This window comes from Gymnoscopelus microlampas (assembly GCF_963454915.1).
Source record: "Gymnoscopelus microlampas genome assembly, chromosome: 13".
Classification (NCBI taxonomy): Eukaryota; Metazoa; Chordata; class Actinopteri; order Myctophiformes; family Myctophidae; genus Gymnoscopelus; species Gymnoscopelus microlampas.
The window spans coordinates 15,425,448-15,436,631 of NC_139950.1; the positions used below are offsets into that span (position 1 = coordinate 15,425,448).

Here is an 11,184-nt window from a genome sequence, read left to right on the forward strand (position 1 = left end):
TAGTGAGGCGCGTCCTAGCGAGACCTGATAGAATGGGTATCACAGATCTACAAGCTCAAAACTTTTAATAATTTTGCATTTTTTAACACAAATCTTCTATTCTAGGGTCCCTGGCACAAAATACTTTCAGATGCATCTAATTTTTAACACACAACACATTAGTTGATTTTAAATATTGGTTTCAATATATTTTTGGTTAATTGCCCAGCCACACACACACACACACACACACACACACACACACACACACACACACACACACACACACACACACACACACGCTCCTTCATTTCTCCTTCTAATCAGTGGTCCATAGAGGTTTGAATCACAGCAACACAGGAGCTTGACAATAAGCCTTTGGCGTAAAAGAGAGTGCACGTGTGTGTGTGTGTGTGTGTGTGTGTGTGTGTGTGTGTGTGTGTGTGTGTGTGTGTGTGTGTGTGTGTGTGTGTGTGTGTGTGTGTGTGTGTGTGTGTGTGTGTGTGTGTGTGCCTCTGTGTAATTCCAGGACAATAAGGAACATTCCTCAGTGAAATTGCTTTTTTTTGTATTAATACCCTGGGAGAGAAACAATATGTGTCCATCTGTTCCCTGAGTCACATTGTAACTCATTAAAATTCCCAGGTACCTTTTTTTTTTTTTTACTTGAGAATTTCCATTTCTTGATACTTTCTACTTCACTACATCTCGGAATCAAACTTGTTTTCTGATGATGCGTCTGGGAGGCGGCTCAGGGTCTCTAAGCTGTCCACAGCCCTCCTCTGAGACACAGAGCGAGTAGCTGGACACTGTGCCATCTTATAATGAGCCTTATGGTGAGGACAAATGACTGTATGAGACACTCTTGGGCACTGGCCTACTCGTGAACGATGCAAGTTGGAAGTGCATGCCCTGGGAGTTTGTTCCAGATATGTGGGGCATAAAAACTTTAAATGCTGCTTCTCCATGTTTAGCTTTGATTCTAGGGGCAGAAAGCAGACCTTTTCCCCAGATAACCTGAAAGGTCTGGATGGTTCATGATGATATCGGAAGATCAGAAATGTATTTTTGCCCCAATCTGGGAACATGATCATTTTCTCTGTTTTTTTTTTTGTTTTTTTTACCTCTGGAGGCACCTTTTTTGTGTAAAACAGGAACTCAGTTTGGCTCCTCCCCTTTCTTAGTCCACTTCCTCCCGGGTGCTTCTGTGTTCATTCCTACTATAATAACATTACATGTTTATGGCAGTGGTGCTGACAGATTGTGCTACAGTATTAGCAGAATCTGTTTTGAGAGATTATTTTGTCCCTGAACCATTCAAAGCGTTACAGACCAACAATCAGTGGTTATTAACCACTGTTAACCTGCTGCGCCGCAGAGCTTCAGCTCTGTGTTGATGCGGTGGAGCTATAATTACAGCTGGCTCACCTTGACAGCGCACACACACACACACACACACACACATGTTTGCATTACTGTACTTCTGAGGACAGCAACATTTTAGGACAGCGATTTTATGAATGCCATTTTAACATTTTCTTTGCCATTTCGATTGTAAGCCTAAAGCCGTAAAATAGCAGATCAAGCTGCAACCTGCTGTGAGCTTGTAGATTAGCTATTTTTCGGTCTACGACACCGGTGCACAGTAATTATAGAAAATTAAAAAAGCTTCACAATGTCTATTTCTCAACATTGTACCACGTTTGTGGGGACATTTAGCCCTCAAAAGTATTAGTAATGCAAGTGCGCTCACAGCACAGCACGGCGCCGGTCTCATATTATGTGGCGTACGTGGTGCCGCTCCACTTCGACCCCGCGCCTAGCTGGAGAAGAGCTTCTCATTATCTGGGAAAACGCTGTCAGGCTGGTTGGTGGCCTCGCCGCCGCGTGGCTCCTGGGTTTGTTTTGAAACCTTTGCATCGGCTGTGTCCCCTGTGGTCCCCTGCTCCTCGCTGACCCCCATGCCATAATTATTATACGCTAGGCTGGCCCATTATCTGATGGCAGGACCACGTGTGCTCCGCACCGTACCTGCTGTGCACGGATAGCATTAGTCTGTAAAAAGAAGAAAAAAAGGGTAAATTGAATTCTGCTCAAGTACTGTGCTTGGTACTATTTCGAGGTGCGTTTGATTTACTGAAGTATTTCCCTTTTGTCAATACTTTATGCTTCTACTCCGCTACATGTTTTTACTTCACCACGGTTATTTGACAGCTTTAGTTACTTGTTACTTTACAGAAATACTTAAACCCTGTTTTATAATCCGGCAGTTCGAAAATAGCCGATACACCGGATCCATTGGAACACGGGTCTTTTCTTTCCCCCATTCCCTGAATAGTAACTGTTTTGGACATACAAGGTTTCCACCTGACACTCAGTGACGATAATAATGCTGTGAAGGATAGAACGTGTTTTATGTATAGTGCCTGTGGCAGACGTGTACCAAACGCAGCCTTTGGTATTTTAGTGTTTTAATATGCATCTCGAATGCTGCTTAATGTATGACAGTGAATCAGCCCTACCTAGCTCAGCATCAGCACTTTGGGGGGGGGGGGGGGGGTGCGCGCGCCCAGCATCCAATATGCTTCTGACTGAGTTATTACATCCTTTGTAATCTCTCTCTCTCTCTCTCTCTCTCTCTCTCTCTCTCTCTCTCTCTCTCCTGTGTTAACCACTCAAGCACAAATCATGAAAATAGCCGATCTACAAGCTCACACACACACACAACATGGTCCGTTGTGAGCTTGTAAAGTTTTTAAATTATTATTTCAAATATAAATGTATTTATTTATGCGGCTGCTGCAATGAGGAACAGAATCTCCAAATATGAGGCCATATAGTTTTCAGCAGGAAACGAGGGAATGAGTCACTAATGAGTCCTTAGACCACAAGAAGGAGTTTCAGTATCTCAGGGTCTTGGCGAGTGAGGGGAAGACGGAGCAGGGGGAGCAGTATTGCGGTTGCTGCACCAAACTGTGGTGACGAAAGGAGAGCTGAGCCACAAGGCAAAGCTCTCGATAACCAAGTTAGATTCGTTCCTATACTCTCACCCAGTGGTGGAAAAAGTACTCAAATTGTTTACTTCAGTAAAAGTATCAATACCGCAATGTAGAAATACTCTGTTACAAGTAAAAGTCCGGAATTAAAAATGTACTTGAGTGAAAGTAAGACAAACACTCTGTGACCAATTGAAAAGGTAAAACTAGAAAATGTGCTCCTCGGAGCACAGGTCTCCGCGAGTACTGTTTCTGATTAATCCTGTCTTAAGTGTTACTTGATTAATCCTGTCTTAAGTGTTACTCCGCCATTTCTCAGCCATTTCGTGATTACTCCTGTCTTACCTCACTTTGAAAGAGACCAAGACTCTTTCAAAGTGACACATCTATTTATAGGCAGCTATACATCATGCGTCTCACTAGCCAATCAGAGCACACTCTTTCAACGTATTGTCACGTGTCACGTGAGGCTTGACCAATGTTAGCTTGGCCAAGGGGGGGGGGGACGGAAAGTGAAAACATTGTCTCCTGGCGGAGACAATAATAGCCTAATCCTGACACAGGGATCAACAAGCTTGAAATAAGCCTGGCACTGAATGAGTTAAGTACAGTACTTGAGTAAATGTACTTAATTACTTTACACCGCTGCTCTCACCTATGGTCATGAAGTGAAAGAATGACCGAAAGAATAGGATCACGGATACAACGTTTTCTCAGACCGGTGGCTGGCTTCTCCCTTAGAGACAGGGTGAGAAGTTCAGTCATCCGCTAGAGACTCGGGAGTGGAGCCGCTGCTCCTTCACTTGGAAAGGAGCCAGTTAAGGTGGTCTGGTCTGGATGCCTCCTGAGCATCTCCCCAGGGAGCTACTCGGTGCACGTCCCACTGGGAGGAGGCCGCCTGAGGCAGATGGGGCGGCCATAGCTGAGTGGTTAGTGAGCCCGCCTGGGAAGCCAGAGGCCCTGGTTGTCCCAGGTTGGATTCCCGGCCAGGCCAGCAATGTGTCGATGTGTGTCCCTGAGCATGACTCTTAATAAGCCCTAATTGCCCCCCAAACGCTGTAGTGGTTATAAGATGGGTAAATGAGGACAAAATGTCCCGTATGTGCAAATGTACAGTGACAAAAAAAATGGAATTTGTTTTGGAAATGTTCACCTGCCACTGACCTAAATGATAAACATAATATAAACATCTGAAATGACAAAGGTGTTTGCTTATAGTGACATGCCCAAAAAAGAGGACGCCGGTGGTTAGTCTGAGAAGGCGGTAATGGTTCAGAGAATGTGGGGCTGTGTGACTAATAATGTTATTAAGTACACTCGTAGCCTCTCCGCCTGTTCTACGCTGTCAAAATCCTCTGTGTTGCTTTGACTCAGAAGAGAATAAAAATGGACCCGTAAAGGTCTATTTTTCACTCTCTCTGAGTCTAATGAACACAGAGGTTTTGTGCTGTGTGTCCACTCCTGCCCCGCTGTGTTTCTCCATCTCACTTTCCATCACCGACACAGATGGGATCAGCGGTGCGTCCTCTCTAAACACAACAGCACAGCGGTGCATGGTAACATTTACTTGAGTACTGTACTTAAGTACTGTTTTTTGTTTGTTATTTGGGGGGGTATCTGTACTTTACCTGAGTATTTTTCATTTTGGATACTATATTTTGGATGACTTTCACTCCACTACATTTCAAAGACAAAAAGGAAAAAAAATACATTATAGTTATTATAGCGATGTAGTGGAGTAGAGCAGTATAAAGTAGTATAGAAAAATGGAAAGGCTCTCAAGTGAAGTAAAAGCACTTGAAAATTGTACTCGAGTGCAGCACCACGGGTCCCGGAGCCAATGTTCTGTTCTGGACACAAAGCCGTTTCATGTTTTCAAAGGAAGCTGTACTTGTGAGATGGTCCAATTTGTGACAACAGCCAGTGGTGGAAAGTAACAAAGTACATCTACTCAAGTACAGAGCTAGTAGCTATGCTATTTTCAAAAGATTTCTATACATTGTATACATGTGAAAACATTTCCTTTGTTGCACAACCGCGATGCTCGACAAATAATTATGTGTTTTCAACCGGGAAAAGTGTCAACGAGGCACTCTTTATCAATTGAAAATAACTTTTTCGTTGTTGCCAATGAATAAATCTTTACATATTTTTTATTCAGCCATATTCTCAATTTCTCATGTTTGTATTATTCATCCATATTCGTCCTTAACTATTCAAAATCTCTGCTCTCTCATGGTGAAGCACCCTGACCTCCTCTGTTGGCCTTCTGGCCTCTGCAACCCTCCATCATTGCCTGTTAAGTCCGCGAAAATGATGAATCACTAAATCATTCATATTTCCACCTCGTTTGTATTCAAATGAAGTCCAGATGATATCTGGATGGGATTGCCAGTGAATGGGCTCTCACAGCGATGAGAGTAGAGGAGAACTCATTGTAGTTGTTGCATTAATTATGATGCACCCAACATTCTCCCCATTAACACTGATCTGTCTTTGCAGACAGAATATTCAGGCTTTGCGTACAGTATTTCAGATCTACATTTAGGTCAAAACTAGGCCTTTTTTACTGTTGTTTTTCTCATTAATATGCGCTGTCCCGTCAAAATAAACGTATAAATAAAATAAATGCACCCATCTGTGCGTCCATCCTCACTGTCTCTCTCTCTCTCTCTCTCTCTCTCTCTCTCTCTCTCTCTCTCTCTCTCTCTCTCTCTCTCTCTCTCTCTCTCCTCCTCCTCTTTCTCTCAGATCTTTTGCCTCTCTTGGCCGCTTCAGGACTTCATTATATTCGTGTGTGTGTGTATTGTGTATTGTGTATTGTATGTCATTTGTGTATAGGACCCCATTTAACCCATTAAGACCGGGAACGCATCTATGTCATTTTCGATTTCTTGGCTATTCAAAAATAACAGATCTACAAGCTCGTAGTGCGGCACCGAGTGCCACACTACGAGCTTGTAGATCTGCTTTTTTTTTTTAATCGTGAAAATGTGTGCAAATCTTTCAATATATATATTTTTAAAGCGAACATTTGTAACTAAAATCTTTGCTTCTAGGGGTCCCTGGAACAACATATTTTGAGATGGGAGTCCGCGGCCAAATACATATCATTTTGAGGGTCCTTGACATGAAAAAGTTTGAGAACCACTGATATAGTAACATAGGCTTTAAAAAAAAAAAATAGAATCGGCCTCAGGCTCTTAATGGTCTCACATGAGACGCTGCATCTCCTCTCCACAGATTCTCACCAAAATTCTCTGTGTCACCCCCTTTCCCTCCAGTAAGATCCAGTCTGGCGACAGGCTGGTGCTCGCCATCACCACGGACGCCTGCCAGGGCAAGGACAACTTTGTCCGCTACCTGGAGCACGTCCAGGCCGTGGTCACCGTCAACTCCACCCGCCGGGGCGACCTCAACATCAACATGACGTCGCCCATGGGCACCAAGTCCATCCTCCTCAGCCGGAGGCCCCGCGACGACGACTCCAAGGTGGGCTTCGACAAGTGGCCCTTCATGACCTCCCACACCTGGGGCGAGGACCCGCGCGGCACCTGGCTCCTAGAGGTGGGCTTCCGGGGCGACGAGCCGCAGCGTGGCGCACTGAAGGAGTGGACCCTCATGCTGCACGGAACACAAAGTGCCCCTTACATAGACCAGGTGGTCCGCGACTACCAGTCCAAGCTGGCCATGTCCAAGAAGGAGGAGCTGGAGGAGGAGCTGGACGAGGCGGTGGAGAGGAGTCTCAAGAGTCTGATGAGCAAAAACTAGACAGCGGAACGCATGTTGGCCAAGTCCTCTCCTCTCCTCTCCTGTCCTCTCCTCTCCTCTCCTCTCCTCGTTGATTGATTGATTGAATACTTTATTAACAGTTTGCAAAAGGTACAGAGGTACAGTTATACAAGAATGCTAAAAGGATAACACAAAAAGCCCTGAGGGGCTGTTTCCATTGTGGTCCTGTGTATTCAATTAATCAATTCTTCTCTTCTCTTCTCGTTTCATGGGCTCTGTGCATAACTTGTAGTTCCCTTTTCCAAGGCGGCATTCCAGTTTCCTGTTCCGGGTCAGTTTTCTCACAGCTTCATTTGATTGTCTCATCAGCAGTTTTGAACTGGAAGCACATAATGTGAAAGGTGTCGTGTGTTTCCGGTTCAAATCTGCTGGTGAGCCAATCAAATGAAGCTTTGAGAAACGGAACCGGGAACAGACAGGCATTCTCCGGTTTACTTCCCGTATCTGTGTGGAGTAGGTGGCCGCCTTTTTAGGAGACCGGAAGCAGGTTGGTCTATTTCCAATGGAAGAGTGAACGTGAACACAGCTTCTGAACCATTCTTTAGCTCCATGGTCACTGAACTAAATATTGGATCCGATCGTCACAAGCCACACAATCTTCCCAAGATTTTCATACTAAAATGGCTTTTTTCAGAGAGACAAATCAGGAGGAAATCAATTTTATTATAGACATTTCTCTGTCCCAGCAACACACTCTCGCGGGATCTAGCACCAGTAAACATAGGACGTTCGCTAGAGCAGCCGTCAGATGCCGGCGCCCACTAGGGAGACGTAGGATTTGTCTACCATTTTGCCTCTAGTGGCTCTAATTGGGATGGTGTATCTTAAGTAATTGAATATCTTTGTTTATACCACCTTGTGGAAAAGGGAACTCCAGTCATGCACAGACCCTATTCCCATTCACCTCTCTTTATCTCTCCTCTCGTCCAACCATTTGTCTACTCCCTCTCCTCTCCTCCCCAACTCTTTTCCCGGTTTCAGTTAGCCTCCTACTCCGTCCACCTGCAGTGAATGTTTCTTGTAATCCGATCATGATAAAAGTGTAACCTTCAAATAACATGTTCTAGATAGAGAAAACAAATGCACATCACTTGGCTTTCTGTCTGTTTTTCTTTCTGTCTTTCTTTCTTTTCGTTTATACACTCTACTAAATTGTACATAGAACCAGAATATAATCCACACTCTATCATGCTTTTCCTGCCCTGCGCCTGTTTAGCCGACTGTTGTACAGTTTGTGACTGTAAATGATTTCTTCTGTGTCATTCTACTTAAAGTTTAATATCTCGCAAAACAGAGCAGTGATACTTGTTTCTGTTTATATTTTTGTGACATGCACTGTTTATAAAAGACAAAACGGAAAGGAATGTGAGATTCATTTTGCAGCCTGTACTAGTCCTCGAGAGCATATTTCATAATCTTTGGCGTATTATACTATATAATAAATCTATTCAGCTATTTGTTAAAGCACTTGAGTGATTTGCACCTGCTTGAAAAGACGGGTTAAAGGTCGAGAGACTGTGTGAGAGACTGTGTGAGACTGAGGTCTTGGTTTAGAAGAACATTAGCAATGGTAAGTCAACATCCATCACATCTTAACAGGGAAAGAATGAATACATCAATGGTATTGGGGCCCCCTGGTGGCCAGTTAGTGCACGGACCACGGACCACATGCTCCTTGTGAATCGTGGGGACTGGAGTTCAAATCCGACTCCCATCATGTTTTGTATTATATCTCCCTTCTCTCTGACCTCGGTTTCCTGTCTCTCTACACTCTACAAACAAGAATAATCTGTGGTACGAAGGCACTCTTTATATATTGTGTTTCTTAATTCTGGTATATTTTTTATTTTATGAGTTATAAGCAAGCAGTACTATTCTGCTGTTTTTATGTATTTTCTCCTGTGTTTATTTTGCATATCTTTGGACATATCCTTCACATATCTAGAAAGAAAAGTTACGGTAAGTGATATTCTTATTCTGATAGTAATCATTGCTATAGATTTTTTTTTCCAGTTACAGGTCTCCCTGTCTCTCCAGCTCTTTAATAAACAGAAAATACATTTTCAGGTGGGTGACAAATTTCTAGCCAATCAGGAGAGCTGGAAAGACACAAAGACTCCTGTTACTTAACAAACACTATAGTGCGTAGCAAAAAAATCCTGAAGGGGTCGTCAACAAGTGTCACTTGGTAGCGACGGACATCTTGGTGGGTCATAAACAGCTTGACGTAACATTGAACTCTTACCCCCCAATATGTCTGCAGCTACTATGCCACAACCCCCCGCCCCCCGTGGTGATGACACGTTGCCAAGCACTATAGCAAGTACTATCAGAATATAGAGCTATTTAACACTTATTTTAACCAAAGAATATCACTTATCCTACCTTTTTTGTTTTTAGCTGGTATTATATAGTGAAAACATGTTTTATATGGTTCTCACTATCTCCTCCAGTAGCGTCTGCCACCCTACCCCCTATCTATAACGTCTAATTATGTTTTTCACTCCTCTGTCGACGGCCCCATGCATCTCCTCCTCCGTCCTCCCTGAACAGGAGAGTGGATTACTCAGAGTGTAGAGGACAGAGCGAGGCCCTTCAGGTCACAACACCTGATGAAGAATGGATGAGTACTCAGCCTGCCGCAGCACTCCAAATATACACCTCTTCACCCAGAGGTGGGTGTGGGTGGGTGGGGTGTGTGTGTGTGTGAGAGAGACAGAGAGAAAGAGAGACTGAGAGACTGAAGGCAGCCTGTGTCATGCAGACTGATCCGTACACAAGCAACACAAATCTGCTCCTCCAAGGGCCAGGGGATTATTTTAACCACTTTAAAGGCATAGTACAGGGACTTCAACAGGGGGTCCTCAGAGTTACTACAGGGGGGCCGCCAAATCTTTGTATGATGGGATTACATGTTTTGTACATTAACCACTTGAATCTTAGCATCTCTAATCTGAGAACAACTTAAGCCAAAAACATTGCAGATCTACAAGATGTTTGTTGAAAAGTAATACAAATCAGTTGAATTTGCATCATGTCTATAATATGCATTCAAGCAATAGATTATTGACATCTTTTTTCTTTCTTTTTTATGTGTTGACAAATGTAAATATAATAATATGGCACTATTGTAAGTTTTTTTTCATGACGAATAAGGCGTTCTACTGACATACGAAAGCTTTGGTTCCATGTAAGTCTGTCCGAGGAGACTTGAGAAAGAGCGGCCCTACCGCAAAATTCACCAACATTTAAATCAGACTACTAACGTGGGAAATTGCGTAAATTCCTTTATATTCAAAATATGGGCGTAAACAGCTTAATGAATCGGGCCCAATGTGTTTTTGCAGGTAAACACCACCACATAACTGCTGTATGAAAGCCATTATTGTATGATGTGCTGAATGTGTGAATGTATCGTTTTGTTATCAAAGCAGAACAAACTGAGGCATCACCTGATGTTTGAATCTTTTCTTTATTTTTATTGATCAATATAATTTCAATATCAAAGCAAATTGATAACACAGCAAAACTGTGTGAAGGGGGCAGGCAGTGGCATCCAATTGATCAAATGAACTCATGGAGGGGGGCAGAGTTGGGGGGGTTTCTTTCTAAGGCAGAGTTTGGAAGGGTGGCACAACTTCATCTTTTTATTTATTTTTGTAGACTTTTTATAGTTTGTTTTATTTTGTAATATCATTTAGAGGTGGCATGTGTAGCATCATTATCTTCCAAGTTTTCAGACAGTAAAGGTCTTATGGCATGAGCGTGAGTAGGATAATAACAACAGCAGTACTTGGGGAAACCGGCTTTAAAATAAATAAAAGAAATAAACAGAGTGCCGGACGTGAAGTCCAGTGAAGTGCAAGCAAAAAAGGCGCGCTGGAAAAACAGAGTAGGAATGTGCGTTTTGGTCGTTAATAATAAGCGTTGGCTTGTCTGGTCTTCCTCGCAGACCCGGCTGATCGCGTATAACAGCAGCATCTCATTGTGGTTGTGTGCACCACAGTGGTTCTCAAAGTCGGGTTCGGGGACCTTGAGGGGGTCCCCAGCTAAAATGGCCGATAGTCAGGAACCAAATGGTGATTGGTCAGACGTTCCGCATTGTTTCCGCATTGGCACCCTGTCAAGAGTTATGGGGGTCCGTGGCCTATACCAAATTGGGGGTCCTTGAAATAAAATTTAAAAAAGTTTGAGAACCACTGGTTTATTAACACCTCGGTTTTGTCTTGTGGTCAGTGAAGCCAGACCATGGGTGGGGGCGGGGGGTTTGGGGGGTTTTTGATCGTCGGGTTCAAGTTCAGGGCTTCTTTTTGCTGGTCTTCTCGATCATGGTCTCCACCACCATGGCGGTCTCCTCGTAGCCTTTGACCTTGCGGTCCTTGGAGATCTTCTCCACAGACTCGTGCACCTCCACCTT

At 43.6% G+C, this 11,184-nt stretch overlaps 2 protein-coding genes across 2 annotated transcripts in view; one reads left to right on the forward strand and one right to left on the reverse strand.

The window, feature by feature from the left end:
• The window catches only part of pcsk2 (proprotein convertase subtilisin/kexin type 2), a 59,322-nt gene extending 51,191 nt beyond the window's left edge, over positions 1–8,131 (forward strand). Inside the window, exon 13 of the mRNA XM_084076639.1 lies at positions 6,260–8,131. Within this exon, the coding sequence (XP_083932765.1) occupies positions 6,260–6,746 (487 nt within the window). The 3' untranslated portion in view covers positions 6,747–8,131. The remainder of the gene's footprint in view (positions 1–6,259) is intronic.
• Positions 8,132–11,064: 2,933 nt separating this feature from the next.
• The window catches only part of bfsp1 (beaded filament structural protein 1), a gene marked incomplete at both ends in the record, with an annotated part of 15,202 nt that continues 15,082 nt past the window's right edge, over positions 11,065–11,184 (reverse strand). Inside the window, one exon of the mRNA XM_084076032.1 lies at positions 11,065–11,181. Within this exon, the coding sequence (XP_083932158.1) occupies positions 11,065–11,181 (117 nt within the window). The remainder of the gene's footprint in view (positions 11,182–11,184) is intronic.